The 24,667-nt window shown below is 40.3% G+C and overlaps 3 protein-coding genes across 5 annotated transcripts in view; 1 reads left to right on the top strand and 2 right to left on the bottom strand.

The window, feature by feature from the left end:
* LOC123733101 (transmembrane protein 243) overlaps positions 1-18,953 on the bottom strand; it is a 28,595-nt gene extending 9,642 nt beyond the window's left edge. The window contains exons 1-3 of the mRNA XM_045712456.1: positions 18,802-18,953; positions 12,874-13,074; positions 706-756 (exon numbers count right to left, since the gene is read on the bottom strand). Of these exons, the coding sequence (XP_045568412.1) occupies positions 706-756; positions 12,874-12,966 (144 nt within the window). The 5' untranslated portion in view covers positions 12,967-13,074; positions 18,802-18,953. The remainder of the gene's footprint in view (positions 1-705; positions 757-12,873; positions 13,075-18,801) is intronic.
* Positions 18,954-20,326: 1,373 nt separating this feature from the next.
* meig1 (meiosis/spermiogenesis associated 1) lies at positions 20,327-21,756 on the bottom strand. Of its 3 annotated transcripts, XM_014186605.2 has the most exons (4): positions 21,584-21,756; positions 21,032-21,089; positions 20,711-20,893; positions 20,327-20,604 (listed from the first exon to the last, which is right to left on the bottom strand). In XM_014186605.2, exons 3-4 carry the CDS (start codon positions 20,861-20,863, stop codon positions 20,476-20,478), a joined length of 282 nt encoding a protein of 93 aa, XP_014042080.1. In that variant the 5' UTR covers positions 20,864-20,893; positions 21,032-21,089; positions 21,584-21,756; the 3' UTR covers positions 20,327-20,475. The 3 variants fall into 3 exon arrangements, with proteins under 3 accessions (XP_014042080.1, XP_014042079.1, XP_045568406.1); XM_014186604.2 differs by lacking the exon at positions 21,032-21,089 and having other exon boundaries at positions 21,584-21,716; XM_045712450.1 differs by lacking the exon at positions 21,584-21,756 and having other exon boundaries at positions 21,032-21,106.
* Positions 21,757-21,839: 83 nt separating this feature from the next.
* LOC106595226 (protein artemis) overlaps positions 21,840-24,667 on the top strand; it is a 34,186-nt gene continuing 31,358 nt past the window's right edge. The window contains exons 1-5 of the mRNA XM_045712445.1: positions 21,840-22,280; positions 22,428-22,479; positions 22,590-22,674; positions 22,778-22,837; positions 23,002-23,057. Of these exons, the coding sequence (XP_045568401.1) occupies positions 22,172-22,280; positions 22,428-22,479; positions 22,590-22,674; positions 22,778-22,837; positions 23,002-23,057 (362 nt within the window). The 5' untranslated portion in view covers positions 21,840-22,171. The remainder of the gene's footprint in view (positions 22,281-22,427; positions 22,480-22,589; positions 22,675-22,777; positions 22,838-23,001; positions 23,058-24,667) is intronic.

The raw sequence follows: 24,667 nt of genomic DNA, 5'->3' as shown, positions 1-24,667 counted from the left end.
CTAACCACTAGACTACCTGCCCCCCCCTCTAACCACTAGACTACCTGCCCCCCTCTAACCACTAGACTACCTGCCCCCCCTCTAACCACTAGACTACCTGCCCCCCCCTAACCACTAGACTACCTGCCCCCCCTCTAACCACTAGACTACCTGCCCCCCCCTCTAACCACTAGACTACCTGCCCCCCCTCTAACCACTAGACTACCTGCCCCCCCTCTAACCACTAGACTACCTGCCCCCCCCTCTAACCACTAGACTACCTGCCCCCCTCTAACCACTAGACTACCTGCCCCCCCTAACCACTAGACTACCTGCCCCCCCTCTAACCACTAGACTACCTGCCCCCCCTCTAACCACTAGACTACCTGCCCCCCCTCTAACCACTAGACTACCTGCCCCCCCCAACCACTAGACTACCTGCCCCCCTCTAACCACTAGACTACCTGCCCCCCCTCTAACCACTAGACTACCTGCCCCCCTCTCAACCAACACGAGAAACAGTCCAGGGGTCTAGTGGACTAGAGGGGGGCAGGTAGTCTAGTGGTTAGAGGGGGGCAGGTCTAGTGGTTAGGGGGCAGGTAGTCTAGTGGTTAGGGGGGCAGGTAGCCTAGTGGTTAGGGGGGCAGGTAGCCTAGTGGTTAAGGGGGCAGGTAGTCTAGTGGTTAGAGGGGGGGGCAGGTAGTCTAGTGGTTAGGGGGTACTTACGACAACCAGCAGGGATGTCAGTCCTCCAAACGCCAGGTTGATGGCTCTGTCCTGCGAGGACAAGAGGACATTACATGAGACAAGCCAATAACACAGATGCTGTGGGGGTCAAGACTGCTGGACAGTACGGGCTGGAGGTTCCCAGTACGGGCCGGAGATTCCCAGTACGGGCCGGAGGTTCCCAGTACGGGCCGGAGGTTCCCAGTACGGGCCGGAGGTGCCCAGTACGGGCCGGAGGTTCCCAGTACGGGCCGGAGGTTCCCAGTACGGGCCGGAGGTTCCCAGTACGGGCCGGAGGTTCCCAGTACGGGCCGGAGGTTCCCAGTACGGGCCGGAGATTCCCAGTATGGGCCCAGATGGGGCGGTGGGGGTCAAGGCAGCCGGTCTCACGGTAACTGACCGGTAATCAACCCGTTTAGCATCTCCAGGCCTCCACACATACAAGCAGCTGATTGGAGCATCTACATTTAGAAAAGTCTAGAATATATTTAATAAACATTATTGGTTTTAGGTTAAATATATGATATATCTATGATATAGACTGGTTAATTTATCAGACTAGATACTGTATTATCTGGTTATGATATAGACTGGTTCATTTATCAGACTAGATACTGTATTATCTGGTTATGATATAGACTGGTTCATTTATCAGACTAGATACTGTATGTTATCTGGTTATGATATAGACTGGTTCATTTATCAGACTAGATACTGTATGTTATCTGGTTATGATATAGACTGTAGACTGGTTCATTTATCAGACTAGATACTGTATGTTATCTGGTTATGATATAGACTGTAGTGGTTCATTTATCAGACTAGATACTGTATGTTATCTGGTTATGATATAGACTGTAGACTGGTTCATTTATCAGACTAGATACTGTATGTTATCTGGTTATGATATAGACTGGTTCATTTATCAGACTAGTTACTGTATGTTATCTGGTTATGATATAGACTGGTTCATTTATCAGACTAGATACTGTATGTTATCTGGCTATGATATAGACTGGTTCATTTATCAGACTAGATACTGTATGTTATCTGGTTATGATATAGACTGGTTCATTTATCAGACTAGATACTGTATGTTATCTGGTTATGATATAGACTGTAGACTGGTTCATTTATCAGACTAGATACTGTATGTTATCTGGTTATGATATAGACTGTAGACTGGTTCATTTATCAGACTAGATACTGTATGTTATCTGGTTATGATATAGACTGTAGACTGGTTCATTTATCAGACTAGATACTGTATGTTATCTGGTTATGATATAGACTGTAGACTGGTTCATTTATCAGACTAGATACTGTATGTTATCTGGCTATGATATAGACTGGTTCATTTATCAGACTAGATACTGTATGTTATCTGGTTATGATATAGACTGGTTCATTTATCAGACTAGATACTGTATGTTATCTGGTTATGATATAGACTGGTTCATTTATCAGACTAGATACTGTATGTTATCTGGTTATGATATAGACTGGTTCATTTATCAGACTAGATACTGTATGTTATCTGGTTATGATATAGACTGTAGACTGGTTCATTTATCAGACTAGATACTGTATGTTATCTGGTTATGATATAGACTGTAGACTGGTTCATTTATCAGACTAGATACTGTATGTTATCTGGTTATGATATAGACTGGTTCATTTATCAGACTAGATACTGTATTATCTGGTTATGATATAGACTGTAGACTGGTTCATTTATCAGACTAGATACTGTATTATCTGGTTATGATATAGACTGGTTCATTTATCAGACTAGATACTGTATGTTATCTGGTTATGATATAGACTGTAGACTAGTTCATTTATCAGACTAGATACTGTATTATCTGGTTATGATATAGACTGTAGACTGGTTCATTTATCAGACTAGATACTGTATGTTATCTGGTTATGATATAGACTGTAGACTGGTTCGTTTATCAGACTAGATACTGTATGTTATCTGGTTATGATATAGACTGTAGACTGGTTCATTTATCAGACTAGATACTGTATTATCTGGTTATGATATAGACTGTAGACTGGTTCATTTATCAGACTAGATACTGTATTATCTGGTTATGATATAGACTGTAGACTGGTTCATTTATCAGACTAGATACTGTATGTTATCTGGTTATGATATAGACTGTAGACTGGTTCATTTATCAGACTAGTTACTGTATGTTATCTGGTTATGATATAGACTGTAGACTGGTTCATTTATCAGACTAGATACTGTATTATCTGGTTATGATATAGACTGGTTCATTTATCAGACTAGATACTGTATGTTATCTGGTTATGATATAGACTGGTTCATTTATCAGACTAGATACTGTATTATCTGGTTATGATATAGACTGTAGACTGGTTCATTTATCAGACTAGATACTGTATGTTATCTGGTTATGATATAGACTGTAGACTGGTTCATTTATCAGACTAGATACTGTATGTTATCTGGTTATGATATAGACTGTAGACTGGTTCATTTATCAGACTAGATACTGTATGTTATCTGGTTATGATATAGACTGGTTCATTTATCAGACTAGATACTGTATTATCTGGTTATGATATAGACTGTAGACTGGTTCATTTATCAGACTAGATACTGTATGTTGACTGGTTCATTTATCAGACTAGATACTGTATGTTATCTGGCTATGATATAGACTGGTTCATTTATCAGACTAGATACTGTATGTTATCTGGTTATGATATAGACTGGTTCATTTATCAGACTAGATACTGTATTATCTGGTTATGATATAGACTGGGTTCATTTATCAGACTAGATACTGTATGTTGACTGGTTCATTTATCAGACTAGATACTGTATGTTATCTGGTTATGATATAGACTGGTTCATTTATCAGACTAGATACTGTATGTTATCTGGTTATGATATAGACTGGTTCATTTATCAGACTAGATACTGTATTATCTGGTTATGATATAGACTGTAGACTGGTTCATTTATCAGACTAGATACTGTATGTTATCTGGTTATGATATAGACTGTAGACTGGTTCATTTATCAGACTAGATACTGTATGTTATCTGGTTATGATATAGACTGTAGACTGGTTCATTTATCAGACTAGATACTGTATTATCTGGTTATGATATAGACTGGTTCATTTATCAGACTAGATACTGTATGTTATCTGGCTATGATATAGACTGGTTCATTTATCAGACTAGATACTGTATTATCTGGTTATGATATAGACTGGTTCATTTATCAGACTAGATACTGTATTATCTGGTTATGATATAGACTGTAGACTGGTTCATTTATCAGACTAGATACTGTATTATCTGGTTATGATATAGACTGTAGACTGGTTCATTTATCAGACTAGATACTGTATGTTATCTGGTTATGATATAGACTGGTTCATTTATCAGACTAGATACTGTATGTTATCTGGTTATGATATAGACTGGTTAATTTATCAGACTAGATACTGTATTATCTGGTTATGATATAGACTGTAGACTGGTTCGTTTATCAGACTCCCTTTAAGAATGTGCTCCTAATCTCAGCTCGTTACCTGTATAAAAGACCCCTGGGAGCCAGAAATCTTTCTGATTGAGAGGGGGGGGGGGGTCAAATACTTATTTCCATCATTAAAATGCAAATCAATTTATAACATTTCTGACATGCGTTTTTCTGGATTTTTGTTGTTGTTGTTCTGTCTCTCACTGTTCAAATAAACATTATAGACTGATCCTTTCTTTATCAGTGGACAAACGCACAAAATCAGCAGGGATCAAATCCTTTTATATATACTGTTATTGATTAGAGGGACATTAGGGTTATATACTGTTATTGATCAGAGAGACATTAGGGTTATATACTGTTATTGATTAGAGAGACATTAGGGTTATATACTGTTATTGATTAGAGGTTAGAGAGACATTAGGGTTATATACTGTTATTGATCAGAGAGACATTAGGGTTATATACTGTTATTGATTAGAGAGACATTAGGGTTATATACTGTTATTGATTAGAGAGACATTAGGGTTATATACTGTTATTGATCAGTGGTTAGAGGGACATTAGGGTTATATACTGTTATTGATTAGAGGGACATTAGGGTTATATACTGTTATTGATTAGAGAGACATTAGGGTTATATACTGTTATTGATTAGAGGGACATTAGGGTTATATACTGTTATTGATTAGAGAGACATTAGGGTTATATACTGTTATTGATTAGAGAGACATTAGGGTTATATACTGTTATTGATTAGAGGTTAGAGAGACATTAGGGTTATATACTGTTATTGATTAGAGAGACATTAGGGTTATATACTGTTATTGATTAGAGAGACATTAGGGTTATATACTGTTATTGATTAGAGAGACATTAGGGTTATATACTGTTATTGATCAGTGGTTAGAGGGACATTAGGGTTATATACTGTTATTGATTAGAGGGACATTAGGGTTATATACTGTTATTGATTAGAGAGACATTAGGGTTATATACTGTTATTGATTAGAGGGACATTAGGGTTATATACTGTTATTGATTAGAGAGACATTAGGGTTATATACTGTTATTGATTAGAGGTTAGAGGGACATTAGGGTTATATACTGTTATTGATTAGAGAGACATTAGGGTTATATACTGTTATTGATTAGAGAGACATTAGGGTTATATACTGTTATTGATTAGAGAGACATTAGGGTTATATACTGTTATTGATTAGAGAGACATTAGGGTTATATACTGTTATTGATCAGTGGGACATTAGGGTTATATACTGTTATTGATTAGAGAGACATTAGGGTTATATACTGTTATTGATCAGTGGTTAGAGAGACATTAGGGTTATATACTGTTATTGATTAGAGAGACATTAGGGTTATATACTGTTATTGATTAGAGTGACATTAGGGTTATATACTGTTATTGATTAGAGAGACATTAGGGTTATATACTGTTATTGATTAGAGAGACATTAGTGTTATATACTGTTATTGATCAGAGAGACATTAGGGTTATATACTGTTATTGATTAGAGGTTAGAGGGACATTAGGGTTATATACTGTTATTGATTAGAGGGACATTAGGGTTATATACTGTTATTGATTAGAGGGACATTAGGGTTATATACTGTTATTGATTAGAGAGACATTAGGGTTATATACTGTTATTGATTAGAGAGACATTAGGGTTATATACTGTTATTGATCAGTGGTTAGAGAGACATTAGGGTTATATACTGTTATTGATTAGAGGGACATTAGGGTTATATACTGTTATTGATCAGTGGGACATTAGGGTTATATACTGTTATTGATCAGAGAGACATTAGGGTTATATACTGTTATTGATTAGTGGGACATTAGGGTTATATACTGTTATTGATTAGAGAGACATTAGGGTTATATACTGTTATTGATTAGTGGGACATTAGGGTTATATACTGTTATTGATCAGAGAGACATTAGGGTTATATACTGTTATTGATTAGAGAGACATTAGGGTTATATACTGTTATTGATTAGAGGTTAGAGAGACATTAGGGTTATATACTGTTATTGATTAGAGGTTAGAGAGACATTAGGGTTATATACTGTTATTGATTAGAGGGACATTAGGGTTATATACTGTTATTGATCAGAGAGACATTAGGGTTATATACTGTTATTGATCAGAGAGACATTAGGGTTATATACTGTTATTGATCAGTGGGACATTAGGGTTATATACTGTTATTGATTAGAGGTTAGAGGGACATTAGGGTTTTATACTGTTATTGATTAGAGAGACATTAGGGTTATATACTGTTATTGATCAGAGAGACATTAGGGTTATATACTGTTATTGATCAGTGGGACATTAGGGTTATATACTGTTATTGATTAGAGAGACATTAGGGTTATATACTGTTATTGATTAGAGGGACATTAGGGTTATATACTGTTATTGATTAGAGAGACATTAGGGTTATATACTGTTATTGATTAGAGGGACATTAGGGTTATATACTGTTATTGATTAGAGAGACATTAGGGTTATATACTGTTATTGATTAGAGGGACATTAGGGTTATATACTGTTATTGATTAGAGAGACATTAGGGTTATATACTGTTATTGATTAGAGAGACATTAGGGTTATATACTGTTATTGATCAGTGGGACATTAGGGTTATATACTGTTATTGATTAGAGAGACATTAGGGTTATATACTGTTATTGATCAGTGTTTAGAGAGACATTAGGGTTATATACTGTTATTGATCAGAGAGACATTAGGGTTATATACTGTTATTGATCAGTGGTTAGAGAGACATTAGGGTTATATACTGTTATTGATTAGAGAGACATTAGGGTTATATACTGTTATTGATTAGAGAGACATTAGGGTTATATACTGTTATTGATTAGAGAGACATTAGGGTTATATACTGTTATTGATCAGAGAGACATTAGGGTTATATACTGTTATTGATTAGAGAGACATTAGGGTTTTTTACTGTTATTGATTAGAGAGACATTAGGGTTATATACTGTTATTGATCAGAGAGACATTAGGGTTATATACTGTTATTGATCAGTGGTTAGAGAGACATTAGGGTTATATACTGTTATTGATTAGAGAGACATTAGGGTTATATACTGTTATTGATTAGAGGGACATTAGGGTTATATACTGTTATTGATTAGAGAGACATTAGGGTTATATACTGTTACTGATTAGAGAGACATTAGGGTTATATACTGTTATTGATCAGAGAGACATTAGGGTTATATACTGTTATTGATCAGTGGTTAGAGAGACATTAGGGTTATATACTGTTATTGATTAGAGAGACATTAGGGTTATATACTGTTATTGATTAGAGAGACATTAGGGTTATATACTGTTATTGATTAGAGGGACATTAGGGTTATATACTGTTATTGATCAGTGGGACATTAGGGTTATATACTGTTATTGATTAGAGAGACATTAGGGTTATATACTGTTATTGATTAGAGGGACATTAGGGTTATATACTGTTATTGATTAGAGAGACATTAGGGTTATATACTGTTATTGATTAGAGAGACATTAGGGTTATATACTGTTATTGATCAGAGGGACATTAGGGTTATATACTGTTATTGATTAGAGAGACATTAGGGTTATATACTGTTATTGATTAGAGAGACATTAGGGTTATATACTGTTATTGATCAGAGAGACATTAGGGTTATATACTGTTATTGATCAGTGGTTAGAGAGACATTAGGGTTATATACTGTTATTGATCAGAGGTTAGAGAGACATTAGGGTTATATACTGTTATTGATTAGAGGGACATTAGGGTTATATACTGTTATTGATTAGAGAGACATTAGGGTTATATACTGTTATTGATCAGAGAGACATTAGGGTTATATACTGTTATTGATCAGTGGTTAGAGAGACATTAGGGTTATATACTGTTATTGATCAGTGGGACATTAGGGTTATATACTATTATTGATCAGTGGTTAGAGAGACATTAGGGTTATATACTGTTATTGATTAGAGGGACATTAGGGTTATATACTGTTATTGATCAGAGAGACATTAGGGTTATATACTGTTATTGATTAGAGAGACATTAGGGTTATATACTGTTATTGATCAGAGAGACATTAGGGTTATATACTGTTATTGATTAGAGGGACATTAGGGTTATATACTGTTATTGATTAGAGAGACATTAGGGTTATATACTGTTATTGGTTAGAGAGACATTAGGGTTATATACTGTTATTGATTAGAGAGACATTAGGGTTATATACTGTTATTGATCAGAGAGACATTAGGGTTATATACTGTTATTGATCAGAGGGCCATTAGGGTTATATACTGTTATTGATCAGAGGGCCATTAGGGTTATATACTGTTATTGATTAGAGAGACATTAGGGTTATATACTGTTATTGATCAGTGGTTAGAGAGACATTAGGGTTATATACTGTTATTGATTAGAGAGACATTAGGGTTATATACTGTTATTGATCAGAGAGACATTAGGGTTATATACTGTTATTGATCAGAGGGCCATTAGGGTTATATACTGTTATTGATTAGAGAGACATTAGGGTTATATACTGTTATTGATTAGAGAGACATTAGGGTTATATACTGTTATTGATCAGTGGTTAGAGAGACATTAGGGTTATATACTGTTATTGATTAGAGGTTAGAGAGACATTAGGGTTATATACTGTTATTGATTAGAGAGACATTAGGGTTATATACTGTTATTGATTAGAGAGACATTAGGGTTATATACTGTTATTGATCAGTGTTTAGAGAGACATTAGGGTTATATACTGTTATTGATCAGTGGGACATTAGGGTTATATACTGTTATTGATTAGAGAGACATTAGGGTTATATACTGTTATTGATTAGAGAGACATTAGGGTTATATACTGTTATTGATCAGTGGTTAGAGAGACATTAGGGTTATATACTGTTATTGATCAGTGGGACATTAGGGTTATATACTGTTATTGATTAGAGAGACATTAGGGTTATATACTGTTATTGATTAGAGAGACATTAGGGTTATATACTGTTATTGATCAGAGGGTTATATACTGTTATTGATTAGAGAGACATTAGGGTTATATACTGTTATTGATTAGAGAGACATTAGGGTTATATACTGTTATTGATTAGAGAGACATTAGGGTTATATACTGTTATTGATTAGAGAGACATTAGGGTTATATACTGTTATTGATTAGAGAGACATTAGGGTTATATACTGTTATTGATTAGAGAGACAGGGTTATATACTGTTATTGATTAGAGAGACATTAGGGTTATATACTGTTATTGATTAGAGAGACATTAGGGTTATATACTGTTATTGATTAGAGAGACATTAGGGTTATATACTGTTATTGATTAGAGAGACATTAGGGTTATATACTGTTATTGATTAGAGAGACATTAGGGTTATATACTGTTATTGATTAGAGAGACATTAGGGTTATATACTGTTATTGATTAGAGAGACATTAGGGTTATATACTGTTATTGATCAGAGGGACATTAGGGTTATATACTGTTATTGATCAGAGAGACATTAGGGTTATATACTGTTATTGATTAGAGGTTAGAGGGACATTAGGGTTTTATACTGTTATTGATCAGAGAGACATTAGGGTTATATACTGTTATTGATCAGAGAGACATTAGGGTTATATACTGTTATTGATTACAGGTTAGAGAGACATTAGGGTTATATACTGTTATTGATTAGAGGGACATTAGGGTTATATACTGTTATTGATTAGAGAGACATTAGGGTTATATACTGTTATTGATTAGTGGTTAGAGTGACATTAGGGTTATATACTGTTATTGATTAGAGGGACATTAGGGTTATATACTGTTATTGATTAGAGAGACATTAGGGTTATATACTGTTATTGATTAGAGAGACATTAGGGTTATATACTGTTATTGATTAGAGAGACATTAGGGTTATATACTGTTATTGATTAGAGAGACATTAGGGTTATATACTGTTATTGATTAGAGGTTAGAGAGACATTAGGGTTATATACTGTTATTGATCAGAGAGACATTAGGGTTATATACTGTTATTGATTAGAGAGACATTAGGGTTATATACTGTTATTGATTAGAGAGACATTAGGGTTATATACTGTTATTGATTAGAGAGACATTAGGGTTATATACTGTTATTGATCAGAGGGACATTAGGGTTATATACTGTTATTGATTAGAGGGACATTAGGGTTATATACTGTTATTGATCAGAGAGACATTAGGGTTATATACTGTTATTGATTAGAGAGACATTAGGGTTATATACTGTTATTGATTAGAGAGACATTAGGGTTATATACTGTTATTGATTAGAGAGACATTAGGGTTATATACTGTTATTGATCAGTGGTTAGAGGGACATTAGGGTTATATACTGTTATTGATCAGAGAGACATTAGGGTTATATACTGTTATTGATTAGAGGGACATTAGGGTTATATACTGTTATTGATTAGAGGGACATTAGGGTTATATACTGTTATTGATTAGAGGGACATTAGGGTTATATACTGTTATTGATTAGAGGGACATTAGGGTTATATACTGTTATTGATTAGAGAGACATTAGGGTTATATACTGTTATTGATCAGAGAGACATTAGGGTTATATACTGTTATTGATCAGAGAGACATTAGGGTTATATACTGTTATTGATCAGAGAGACATTAGGGTTATATACTGTTATTGATTAGAGAGACATTAGGGTTATATACTGTTATTGATTAGAGGGACATTAGGGTTATATACTGTTATTGATTAGAGAGACATTAGGGTTATATACTGTTATTGATTAGAGAGACATTAGGGTTATATACTGTTATTGATTAGAGAGACATTAGGGTTATATACTGTTATTGATTAGAGAGACATTAGGGTTATATACTGTTATTGATTAGAGAGACATTAGGGTTATATACTGTTATTGATTAGAGAGACATTAGGGTTATATACTGTTATTGATTAGAGAGACATTAGGGTTATATACTGTTATTGATTAGAGAGACATTAGGGTTATATACTGTTATTGATCAGAGAGACATTAGGGTTATATACTGTTATTGATCAGAGAGACATTAGGGTTATATACTGTTATTGATTAGAGAGACATTAGGGTTATATACTGTTATTGATCAGAGAGACATTAGGGTTATATACTGTTATTGATCAGAGAGACATTAGGGTTATATACTGTTATTGATCAGAGAGACATTAGGGTTATATACTGTTATTGATCAGAGAGACATTAGGGTTATATACTGTTATTGATCAGAGAGACATTAGGGTTATATACTGTTATTGATCAGAGAGACATTAGGGTTATATACTGTTATTGATTAGAGAGACATTAGGGTTATATACTGTTATTGATCAGAGAGACATTAGGGTTATATACTGTTATTGATCAGAGAGACATTAGGGTTATATACTGTTATTGATCAGAGAGACATTAGGGTTATATACTGTTATTGATTAGAGAGACATTAGGGTTATATACTGTTATTGATTAGAGGGACATTAGGGTTATATACTGTTGATTAGAGAGACATTAGGGTTATATACTGTTATTGATCAGAGAGACATTAGGGTTATATACTGTTATTGATCAGTGGTTAGAGGGACATTAGGGTTATATACTGTTATTGATCAGAGGTTAGAGAGACATTAGGGTTATATACTGTTATTGATTAGAGGTTAGAGAGACATTAGGGTTATATACTGTTATTGATCAGAGAGACATTAGGGTTATATACTGTTATTGATTAGAGAGACATTAGGGTTATATACTGTTATTGATCAGTGGTTAGAGGGACATTAGGGTTATATACTGTTATTGATCAGAGGTTAGAGAGACATTAGGGTTATATACTGTTATTGATTAGAGGTTAGAGAGACATTAGGGTTATATACTGTTATTGATTAGAGAGACATTAGGGTTATATACTGTTATTGATCAGTGGTTAGAGAGACATTAGGGTTATATACTGTTATTGATCAGAGAGACATTAGGGTTATATACTGTTATTGATTAGAGAGACATTAGGGTTATATACTGTTATTGATCAGAGAGACATTAGGGTTATATACTGTTATTGATTAGAGAGACATTAGGGTTATATACTGTTATTGATCAGTGGGACATTAGGGTTATATACTGTTATTGATTAGAGAGACATTAGGGTTATATACTGTTATTGATTAGAGAGACATTAGGGTTATATACTGTTATTGATTAGAGAGACATTAGGGTTATATACTGTTATTGATTAGAGAGACATTAGGGTTATATACTGTTATTGATTAGAGAGACATTAGGGTTATATACTGTTATTGATTAGAGAGACATTAGGGTTATATACTGTTATTGATTAGAGAGACATTAGGGTTATATACTGTTATTGATTAGTGTTTAGAGAGACATTAGGGTTATATACTGTTATTGATCAGTGTTTAGAGAGACATTAGGGTTATATACTGTTATTGATCAGTGGTTAGAGGGAGGGTCAGTGGTTACACACACACACACACACACACACACACACACGTACCCGTGCAGAGGTTTCTCCAAACAGCAGTCTGTTGTCATGCCCGCTGGTGCCATATGTTCTGGAGGTGAAATCATTGGGAGTGAAGTCATCCATGGCTCAGCAGCTCCACCCCATGGACACACAGAGGAACTGCATGCTAGTACCTCCACAGGGGCAGGCCTTACCGGACAGGAAGCAGGGCCAGCCAACCAGATGCCTGACCTGAAGGGTGGGAGGAAGAGGAGAGGGAGGTTAATAGCCTGTTCATTGCCCCATAAAGGGGACAGGCTAAAACATTCCCCCTATTCCATCTCCTACTTCCCTTTCTGATTCCCCCTATTCCATCTCCTACTTCCCTTTCTGATTCCCCCTATTCCATCTCCTACTTCCCTTTCTGATTCCCCCTATTCCATCTCCTACTTCCCTTTCTGATTCCCCCTATTCCATCTCCTACTTCCCTTTCTGATTCCCCCTATTCCATCTCCTACTTCCCTTTCTGATTCCCCCTATTCCATCTCCTACTTCCCTTTCTGATTCCCCCTATTCCATCTCCTACTTCCCTTTCTGATTCCCCCTATTCCATCTCCTACTTCCCTTTCTGATTCCCCCTTATTCCATCTCCTACTTCCCTTTCTGATTCCCCTTATTCCATCTCCTACTTCCCTTTCTGATTCCCCCTATTCCATCTCCTACTTCCCTTTCTGATTCCCCTTATTCCATCTCCTACTTCCCTTTCTGATTCCCCCTATTCCATCTCCTACTTCCCTTTCTGATTCCCCCTATTCCATCTCCTACTACCCTTTCTGATTCCCCCTATTCCATCTCCTACTTCCCTTTCTGATTCCCCCCTATTCCATCTCCTACTTCCCTTTCTGATTCCCCCCTATTCCATCTCCTACTTCCCTTTCTGATTCCCCCTATTCCATCTCCTACTTCCCTTTCTGATTCCCCCTATTCCATCTCCTACTTCCCTTTCTGATTCCCCCTATTCCATCTCCTACTTCCCTTTCTGATTCCCCCCTATTCCATCTCCTACTTCCCTTTCTGATTCCCCCTATTCCATCTCCTACTTCCCTTTCTGATTCCCCCTATTCCATCTCCTACTTCCCTTTCTGATTCCCCCCTATTCCATCTCCTACTTCCCTTTCTGATTCCCCCTATTCCATCTCCTACTTCCCTTTCTGATTCCCCCTATTCCATCTCCTACTTCCCTTTCTGATTCCCCCTATTCCATCTCCTACTTCCCTTTCTGATTCCCCCTATTCCATCTCCTACTTCCCTTTCCTTGATACCGTCTCTTCCCCTTCGCCCTCTCATCTCTGTCCGCAGCCCAATCCCAAATCCCCCCCTAGACACTAGTGGAGATCCCAGATGACTGAATGGGTCTAGGCAATATGGTGGAACTTCCACCTAGCCTATCAGAGGAAAGTTCAATAGTTCTAACTACTTCCACCCAGCCTATCAGAGGAGAGTTCAATAGTTCTAACTACTTCCACCCAGCCTATCAGAGGAGAGTTCAATAGTTCTAACTACTTCCACCCAGCCTATCAGAGGAAAGTTTGAACTAATGTCAAACTGCTTCCACCTGGCCTATCAGAGGAAAGTTTGAACTAATGTCAAACTACTTCCACCTAGCCTATCAGAGGAGAGTTCAATAGTTCTAACTCCTCTCACCTGGCCTATCAGAGGACAGTTCAATAGTTCTAACTACTTCCACCCAGCCTATCAGAGGACAGTTCAATAGTTCTAACTACTTCCACCCAGCCTATCAGAGGAAAGTTCAATAGTTCTAACTACTTCCACCTAGCCTATCAGAGGAGAGTTCAATAGTTCTAACTACTTCCACCCAGCCTATCAGAGGAGAGTTTGAACTAATGTCAAACTACTTCCACCCAGCCTATCAGAGGAGAGTTTGAACTAATGTCAAACTGCTTCCACCTGTGAAAAGATCTCAGAACTCCACAAGTCCATAGTGTGTAGTACTAGAGGTCCACCTGGGCCTCCCCTCCTCCTCCTTTCTCCTCCTGTATCCCTCTCCTCCTCCTCCTTTCTCCTCCTGTATCCCTCCTCCTCCTCCTCCTTTCTCCTCCTGTATCCCTCCTCCTCCTCCTCCTTTCTCCTCCTGTATCCCTCTCCTCCTCCTCCTCCTTTCTCCTCCTGTATCCCTCCTCCTCCTTTCTCCTCCTGTATCCCTCTCCTCCTGCATCCTTCTCCTCCCTCCCCCTTCATCCCTCTCCTCCTCCCTCCCCCCTTCATCCCTCTCCTCCTCCTCCTTTCTCCTCCTGTATCCCTCCTCCTCCTCCTCCTTTCTCCTCCTGTATCCCTCCTCCTCCTCCTCCTTTCTCCTCCTGTATCCCTCTCCTCCTCCTCCTCCTTTCTCCTCCTGTATCCCTCCTCCTCCTTTCTCCTCCTGTATCCCTCTCCTCCTGCATCCTTCTCCTCCCTCCCCCTTCATCCCTCTCCTCCTCCCTCCCCCCTTCATCCCTCTCCTCCTCCTCCTTTCTCATCCTGTATCCCTCTCCTCCTGCATCCTTCTCCTCCCTCCCCTCTTCATCCCTCTCTTTCCCCCCCTTCATCCTTCTCCTCCCTCCCCCTCTTCATCTCTCTCCTTTCCCCCTCATCCCTCTCCTCCTCCTCCTTTCTCCTCCTGCATCCTTCTCCTCCCTACCCCAGCTCTATCCCCTGCTCTACCCCCTGCTCTACCCCCTGCTCTACGCCCCTGCTCTACCCCAGCTCTAGCCCAGCCCTAGCCCCAGCTCTACCCCCAGCTCTACCCCCAGCTCTAGCCCTGCTCTAGCCCCAGCTCTAGCTCTAGCCCCAGCTCTGCTCTACGCCCCAGCTCTAGCCTAGCTCTGCTCTAGCCTAGCTCTGCTCTAGCCCAGCTCTAGCTCAGCTCTACCCCCTGCTCTAGCCCCAGCTCTAGCCCCAGCTCTAGCCCCAGCTCTACCCCAGCTCCGCTCTCCCCCCGCTCTGCTCTACCCCAGCTCTGCTCTACCCCAGCTCTAGCCCCAGCTCTAGCCCCTGCTCTAGCCCCAGCTCTAGCCCCAGCTCTACCCCCAGATCTAGCCCCAGCTCTAGCCCCAGCTCTAGCCCCAGCTCTAGCCCTGCCCCAGCCCCAGTTCTAGCCCCAGCTCTAGCCCCAGCTCTAGCTCAGCTCTACCCCCAGATCTAGCCCCAGCTCTAGCCCCAGCTCTAGCCCCAGCTCTAGCCCTGCCCCAGCCCCAGTTCTGGCCCCAGCTCTAGCCCCAGCTCTAGCCCCAGCTCTAGCCCCAGCCCCAGTTCTAGCCCCAGCTCTAGCCCAGCTCTAGCCCAGCTCTAGCCCAGCAGTATGTTACTGCACGGTGTAGAAGACCATTCTAGGCCAGAGAGCAGAGACTGTTTTCTGTTGCAACAACATTCTGGGTGAAAAGGCAGAATTCCTGAGGCAGCTTTGTGCTCCAAAGCCACAGGAACAAGAGGTCCATTATGACCTGGGAACTAGCTGCTGCTGCATGGGATCATGGGAACTAGCTGCTGCTGCATGGGATCATGGGAACTAGCTGCTGCTGCATGGGATCATGGGAACTAGCTGCTTCTCTCCAGCCTCCAGCTCCATTTCAGCCTGGGCTCCATAACACATCATAACCCTAAGAGCTGCTGCTGCATGGGATCATGGGAACTAGCTGCTGCTGCATGGGATCATGGGAACAGCTACACTGAAAACAACAGCAATCACCCAACTGGAGTCTAAATGGCCTTGCTAGTTACAAACATTTTATTATTATATTTTAACCTTTATTTAACGAGGCAAGTCAGTTAAGAACAAATTCTTATTTACAATGACGGCCCACCGGGGAACAGTGGGGTTAACTGCCTTGTTCAGGGGGCAGAACGACAGATGTTTTACCTTGTCAGCCCCAACCGCCGGGCTCCCCGCCCCCCCCCAACTACCGGGCTCCCCGCCCCCCCAACCACCGGGCTCCCCGCCCCCCAACCACCGGGCTCCCGCCCCCAACCACCGGGCTCCCGCCCCCCAACCTCTGGGCCCCCGCCCCCCCAACCACCGGGCTCCCGCCCCCCAACTACCGGGCTCCCCGCCCCCCCAACTACCGGGCTCCCGCCCCCAACTACCGGGCTCCCCGCCCCCCCAACCACCGGGCTCCCGCCCCCAACCACCGGGCTCCCGCCCCCAACCACCGGGCTCCCGCCCCCCCAACCACCGGGCTCCCCGCCCCCCCAACCACCGGGCTCCCCGCCCCCCAACCACCGGGCTCCCCGCCCCCCCAAAGCCATAAGACTGGTTGGCCATTTGATTAATTGTTCAGCAGACTATTTACATTGCTGCTACTCGCTGTTTATTATCTATGCATAGTCACTTTACCCCCACCTACATGTACACATTACCTCGACTAACCTGTACCCCCACACATTGACTCTGTACCGGTACCCCCTGTATATAGCCTCCACATTGACTCTGTACCGGTACCCCCTGTATATAGCCTCCACATTGACTCTGTACCGGTACCCCCTGTATATAGCCTCCACATTGACTCTGTACCGGTACCCCCTGTATATAGCCTCCACACTGACTCTGTACCGGTACCCCCTGTATATAGCCTCCACACTGACTCTGTACCGGTACCCCCTGTATATAGCCTCCACATTGACTCTGTACCGGTACCCCCTGTATATAGCCTCCACATTGACTCTGTACCGGTACCCCCTGTATATAGCCTCCACATTGACTCTGTACCGGTACCCCCTGTATATAGCCTCCACATTGACTCTGTACCGGTACCCCCTGTATATAGCCTCCACATTGACTCTGTACCGGTACCCCCTGTATATAGCCTCCACATTGACTCTGTACCGGTACCCCCTGTATATAGCCTCCACATTGACTCTGTACCGGTACCCCCTGTATATAGCCTCCACATTGACTCTGTACCGGTACCCCCTGTATATAGCCTCCACATTGACTCTGTACCGGTACCCCCTGTATATAGCCTCCACATTGACTCTGTACCGGTACCCCCTGTATATAGCCTCCACATTGACTCTGTACCGGTACCCCCTGTATATAGCCTCCACACTGACTCTGTACCGGTACCCCCTGTATATAGCCTCCACACTGACTCTGTACCGGTACCCCCTGTATATAGCCTCCACATTGACTCTGTACCGGTACCCCCTGTATATAGCCTCCACATTGACTCTGTACCGGTACCCCCTGTATATAGCCTCCACATTGACTCTGTACCGGTACCCCCTGTATATAGCCTCCACATTGACTCTGTACCGGTACCCCCTGTATATAGCCTCCACATTGACTCTGTACCGTAATACCCTGTATATAGCCTCCACATTGAATCTGTACCGTAATACCCTGTATATAGCCTCGTTATTTTATTTTATTGCATTTAAAAAATAAAAATCGGCGCATGTGACAAATACAATTTGAATTGATTGTAGGGTAACTTTATTTGTTTATTTAATTTGGTTTTTCCAAGCAAAGTATAATGGAGTTATACTCCAGTCTAGTTGGTGGCAGTAATACAGCATTTATTGGATGTCAATAGCCGTTAAACCTCATCAAAGAAGAAGGTTAAATAATTCATACCGGCGGCAGGGAGCCCCGACATACCGGAACCGGCTAGCTACAGCAAAACAGTCGGTAACAGCTGGTCGTCGTTAGGCTTGCTAGCTAGCTTAGCTATCTTGGGCGCTGACCTCACAGATGTTAATTTTAACATTGATTTCAGACACTTATCAAAAGGTCCCAGAATATATCTAGGAGCTTAATGTTTAGACAGCTAGCTAGCTAGCTAGTTAGTAAGGCTGCTGGTTATCTAACCTTAACGGCTGGTTGTTACTGATAGCATGTCCGCTAACAATAATACTACCAGAACAGGCTGAAAACACCGAGTTCAAAGGTTCAACCAAACGTCTACTTTGTTTCAATGTACTTACGTGTCAGAGCATAATTAAAAAGTTGTGTTTCAGATGAATATGTGTCAACTACTTGTCAGATTATTCAGTGTCTTCAAAACTTCCAGGAGCGAAATGAATTCTGATCGGGTCAACTAGAAATTACAGCCTGGCGGCTTAAAGGGAACGTGACAGTACTCTTAAAGGGAACGTGGGTTATTACGCAGATACACGTTTCAGCAAAAAGATTTGCCATTGTTCAATACAGTGTACTAAATCAACATATTTCACATGTATTATTAATGGGTCTGTTTTAATTGAGTTGATGAGTGGTGATTAATGCAAACCTTTTTTTTTAGGGACACCATTCTGCAGAAATGTTTTTGGAAATCCCAGTGGTGGAAAAATTGTCATACTTCAGTAAAAGTATAGATACCTTAATACCTTAAGTAAAATTCACCCAATAAAATACTACTTGAGTAAAAGTCTAAAAGTATTTGATTTTAAATATACTTAAGTATCAAAAGTAAATTTCATTGCTAAAATATACTTAAATATCAAAAGTAAAAGTATAAATCATTTCAAATTCCTTATACTAAGCAAAGCAGACGGCACCATTTTCTTGTTTAGAAAATGTATGGCTAGCCAGGGGCCACACTCCAACACTATTTTTATTTACAAAACATGCATTTGTGTTTAGTGAGTCCGCCAGAACATATGCCGTAGGGATGACCACGCGATCTCTTGATAAGTGCGTAAATTTCACAATTTTCCTGTTCTGCTAAGCATTCAAAATGTAAAGAGTGCTTTGGGTTGTCAGGGAAAATGTATAGAATAAAAAGTACAATATTTTCTTTAGGAATGTAGTGAAGTAAAAGTTGTGAAAAATACAAATAGTAAAGTACAGATACCCAGAAAAACTACTTCAGTAGTAGTTTCAAGTAATTTTACTGAAGTACTTTACACCACTGGAAAGTCCAGTCGTTATCTTCATATCATATGAATTCATCATTGTAGACTTGTAAGTATATACATCAGGACCAATACTTAAGCCAAATAGTTGTAGTGTTTTACCCACCTGCTAACGGTCATACCAGTTCAGCTCTCAGTCCACTCTAACTGGGCCACATTTCCCCCTACAGCAGTATCCAGGAGGAAGCAACTTTACACAACATTCATATAGAAATGTGTGTTTATAGAATAACCATGAATGTCATGCAGCAGAATATGTGCTCAGCAGCTCGATGTTTTAGTTGGAGTACTGGTTTATGTGAATCCTAGTTAGTGTACTGGTATATGTGAATCCTAGTTAGTGTACTGGTATATGTGAATCCTAGTTAGTGTACTGGTATATGTGAATCTTAGGTATTTCATTTTGTTGACGGTGATCCCAGTTCTCATACTAACGTCACAATATCACATGATGAGGGTGTGATAGCCCCAGTCCATAATCCCCTCTCACACAGTTCAATAGTTCATCTGGATCCACAACAAAACATTCATCAAAAGGACCCTTTATAACACACACATACCCTTCCCTCACAGGATCACACACACATCAGACAGCTTCAGCCTCACAGCCTTTATTCAGTGAACTGGTCTACATTCCACAGCTGGGATGGTGTTGCCTTCCTTCCTACAGACGTCTTCTTAAAAAAACCATGTCAAAAAAGATATTCGAAATGGAAAAGAGAGATCGCTGGACACTTCCTGACCTTAATATGCATAGACCTTCACTTTATGGACTTCCCTGTCTTCACATTCTCTTTTTCTGTTGTAGTAATAGAATGTGTTGTCTCGACGCTGAAGCTTCTTTACAAAGCCAGTCTCAGGCCACCTGTCGATCTGAGACAAAGAAGCAATGCCATAATGACACATTCATCTTGTAGTGAACCAACTGTCAATGCTTTTTTTAGCCAGTGATTAAGGATTCATTTTTAAAGTTGTTTACCAAGTCAACTTGCTTTACTTGTTTGTATTCCAGTTCATCTCTGTAGCCTGCCTGTTGGAATCGGTATAAGTTCTCCACCTCGTCAGTCCATCGTTTGGCTCTGCTCATGGACTTTGGCGTGGCGTTTCCATCTAAGTAGACAGCACAAGACATTGTGCTGCGGAGAGGATGTCCACAGGCGACCTACGGGGAGCAAATAGTGGGCTCAGTTATACAAGTTCAAGAATCTCTATATACTGACATGACAGTCATGGACACGGAAATACATATAGGAAAAGTAAATAAACAATAAAACACCGTTTTAAAAAGAATGGCAATTACATAGTAGGCTATATGGGTAGGGGGATGATGATTTCCTGTTTCTCTCCGTCCTCCTGTCCTGGGGGGTAGAGAGTAGATGGGTGCAGCAGGTGGGTCTGCCTGTTACTGGTCAGATAGCCAGTCTCGGTACAGGACATTGTAGAGAGGAGAGCAGGCAGATACTGCTCTCTTAATTCTTACACACTAACCATCTTATTACCGTAAACATTTTATCTACATATTTCTTAAGCTGATTTCCGTTTTAATATTCGTGCCCGAAACCAATCAAATGTAATTTGCATAGTTGACACTAACGTTGCCAAACGTACAGTAGCTAGCTAGCTAATATTTGAATGAAAGTTGCTAGCACTAGCTTCAGGCTACGGTAGATATAATATACAAGTCACAGTTCTGAAAATAGACTGAATCTGGCTAGCTAGCTAGCTAATATTTGAATGAAAGTTGCTAGCACTAGCTTCAGGCTACGGTAGATATAATATACAAGTCACAGTTCTGAAAATAGACTGAATCTGGCTAGCTAGCTATACATTTTATCTGCATTTGATTACTTACAGCTGAACGGGGCAAGACTCACAGTCCCAAGAGTTGGTGATGAGGAAGTATTGTCTTTAGTTACCTAGCAACCCAAACCTACCTTCCTTCCGTCCTTCCTTCCTTCCATCCTTCCATCCTTCCTTCCTTCCTACCTTCCTTCCTTCCTTCCTACCTTCCTTCCTTTCTTCCTTTCTTCCTTCCACCCTTCCTTCCTTCCTTCCTTCCTTCCTTCCATCCTTCCATCCTTCCTTCCATCCTTCCTTCCTTCCTACCTTCCTTCCTTCCTTCCTACCTTCCTTTCTTCCTTCCACCCTTCCTTCCTTCCATCCTTCCTCCCTCTTCTTCCTCTCCTTCCTTCTTCTTCAACAAGGTGTTGTTTTTGTAACTGACTACTGCTAGCAACGTTGTAGTTATAGTGAGCAGGTAAAATGCAGATACAATCCTGGCCGTGGTATCGTTTAGTTTTGGCTCCCATCCACTAGGTGTCTTAGCTAACGTTAGCTATTCAAGTATCCTCGACTAAAAATGCGCCGACATGTCACCTAGCAGCAGTCAAAACGAGTGGGTCGGTCGTTTAGAAAATACTGGAGCTAATCTTCAATCAAAATGAGTTCGTTCGCTGGTCGTATGAAGGAGTATCCCAACATGTCTCTGGACCGTTTCGACAGGGAGAATCTACACGCAAGGGCTTATTTTTTATCTCACTGTCATAAAGGTAAAGAAACTCTGAGATACAGTGAACCAAACAGCAGTTAGCAAGCTAAAGATAACTAGCCAGGATGTGCTCTTAACGTTAAACTGTTACACAGTAAGACATGTAACTAGCTAACGTTAGCTACTGACATCATGTCTTTTTCTGCAGATCACATGAAGGGACTGAAGGGGCCTCTGTTGAAAAGAAAGTTGAAATTCAGGTGATTTCACAACGTTTTTTTATTTTATTTTGATGGTCTGAAAGTTCATTGAAACTGTTTTCAAGCTAACTGATGCTCTTAACGTTACTGTCTGTGTTCATTTGTTCCAGTCTGACAGTCAAACTGTACTGTTCATTTGTAACTAAGGAACTGTTGCTGAGCAACCCAAAATATGCCTTCTGGGAAGATCACATAGTAAGTAGTTGATTGTGAAAAATCATTCTGAATACTGAACACTAGTTATGGACGTATTGCTAGGTAAGCTTTGTGTAATTTAATGTGCTTTCCGTTTGTCTAGGTTGCTTTGGAACTGGAGAGTCCCACACTAATCACTTTAATAGATGAGGCTTCAGGAGAGGTACGACACTGGGTCATCATTACAACACATATAGGGTCATATAAGGGCTGATCGCTGTTAGTTTGCTATATGACGGACTCTTTGATGACTGATTTTGTTTGTGTGTGTGTGTGTGTGTGTGTGTGTGTGTGTGTGTGTGTGTGTGTGTGTGTGTGTGTCCACAGAGAGAAGAACTTGTGGTGACTCTGCTTCCTGCAGGTCACTGTCCAGGCTCGGTCATGTGAGTACTGTGTGTGTGTGTGTGCATGCGAGTGTGTATGTGTGTTTATGTGGTAATATGACATATCACCTGGCTTGTGTGTGTTTGTGGTATCACCTAGCTTGTGTGTGTGTGTGTGTGTGTGTGTGGTATATGACATATCACCTGGCTTGTGTGTGTTTATGTGGTAATATGACATATCACCTGGCTTGTGTGTGTGTGTGTGTTTGTGGTAAGTGTGTGTGTGTGGTATCACCTGGCTTGTGTGTGTTAGTTAGACTTGTGTGATATATCATATATAGCTACTGTGTACTGGGGTATTTACAAATACCGACAATTGTATATTTTTTGGGGGTGAGGGCCCTCTAAAGCTCTGAGCCTCGCAGGGGTGCATGCTACGCCACCGTTTATAACTATCATTTCCCTGGCTAAGATGTACTGAGTAAATGATCTCCAGCCAGGGCTCCAGCTGGTTTGCTAACTTGCTAGCTAAGATGTACTGAGTAAATGATCTCCAGCTGGTTTGCTAACTTGCTAGCTAAGATGTACTGAGTAAATGATCTCCAGCTGGTTTGCTAACTTGCTAGCTAAGATGTACTGAGTAAATGATCTCCAGCCAGGGCTCCAGCTGGTTTGCTAACTTGTTAGCTAAGATGTACTGAGTAAATGATCTCCAGCTGGTTTGCTAACTTGCTAGCTAAGATGTACTGAGTAAATGATCTCCAGCCAGGGCTCCAGCTGGTTTGCTAACTTGCTAACTAAGATGTACTGAGTAAATGATCTCCAGCCAGGGCTCCAGCTGGTTTGCTAACTTGTTAGCTAAGATGTACTGAGTAAATGATCTCCAGCCTGGGCTCCAGCTGGTTTGCTAACTTGCTAGCTAAGATGTACTGAGTAAATGATCTCCAGCCAGGGCTCCAGCTGGTTTGCTAACTTGTTAGCTAAGATGTACTGAGTAAATGATCTCCAGCTGGTTTGCTAACTTGTTAGCTAAGATGTACTGAGTAAATGATCTCCAGCCAGGGCTCCAGCTGGTTTGCTAACTTGTTAGCTAAGATGTACTGAGTAAATGATCTCCAGCCTGGGCTCCAGCTGGTTTGCTAACTTGCTAGCTAAGATGTACTGAGTAAATGATCTCCAGCCAGGGCTCCAGCTGGTTTGCTAACTTGTTAGCTAAGATGTACTGAGTAAATGATCTCCAGCCAGGGCTCCAGCTGGTTTGCTAACTTGTTAGCTAAGATGTACTGAGTAAATGATCTCCAGCCAGGGCTCCAGCTGGTTTGCTAACTTGCTAGCTAAGATGTACTGAGTAAATGATCTCCAGCTGGTTTGCTAACTTGTTAGCTAAGATGTACTGAGTAAATGATCTCCAGCTGGTTTGCTAACTTGCTAGCTAAGATGTACTGAGTAAATGATCTCCAGCCTGGTTTGCTAACTTGCTAGCTAAGATGTACTGAGTAAATGATCTCCAGCTGGTTTGCTAACTTGCTAACTAAGATGTACTGAGTAAATGATCTCCAGCCAGGGCTCCAGCTGGTTTGCTAACTTGTTAGCTAAGATGTACTGAGTAAATGATCTCCAGCCTGGGCTCCAGCTGGTTTGCTAACTTGTTAGCTAAGATGTACTGAGTA

Source organism: Salmo salar, unplaced genomic scaffold, assembly GCF_905237065.1.
Source record: "Salmo salar unplaced genomic scaffold, Ssal_v3.1, whole genome shotgun sequence".
NCBI lineage: Eukaryota > Metazoa > Chordata > Actinopteri > Salmoniformes > Salmonidae > Salmo > Salmo salar.
This window is presented reverse-complemented; position numbering and strand designations above follow the sequence as displayed.

Bases quoted from the DNA above. Each gene is read 5' to 3' on its own strand.
- meig1 (XM_014186605.2), bottom strand. From the start codon at position 20,863: ATGTCTTGTGCTGTCTACTTAGATGGAAACGCCACGCCAAAGTCCATG. The intron at 20,605-20,710 runs GTAAACAACTTT...TCTTTGTCTCAG, and splicing joins AAGTAAAGCAAGTTGACTTG to ATCGACAGGTGGCCTGAGAC.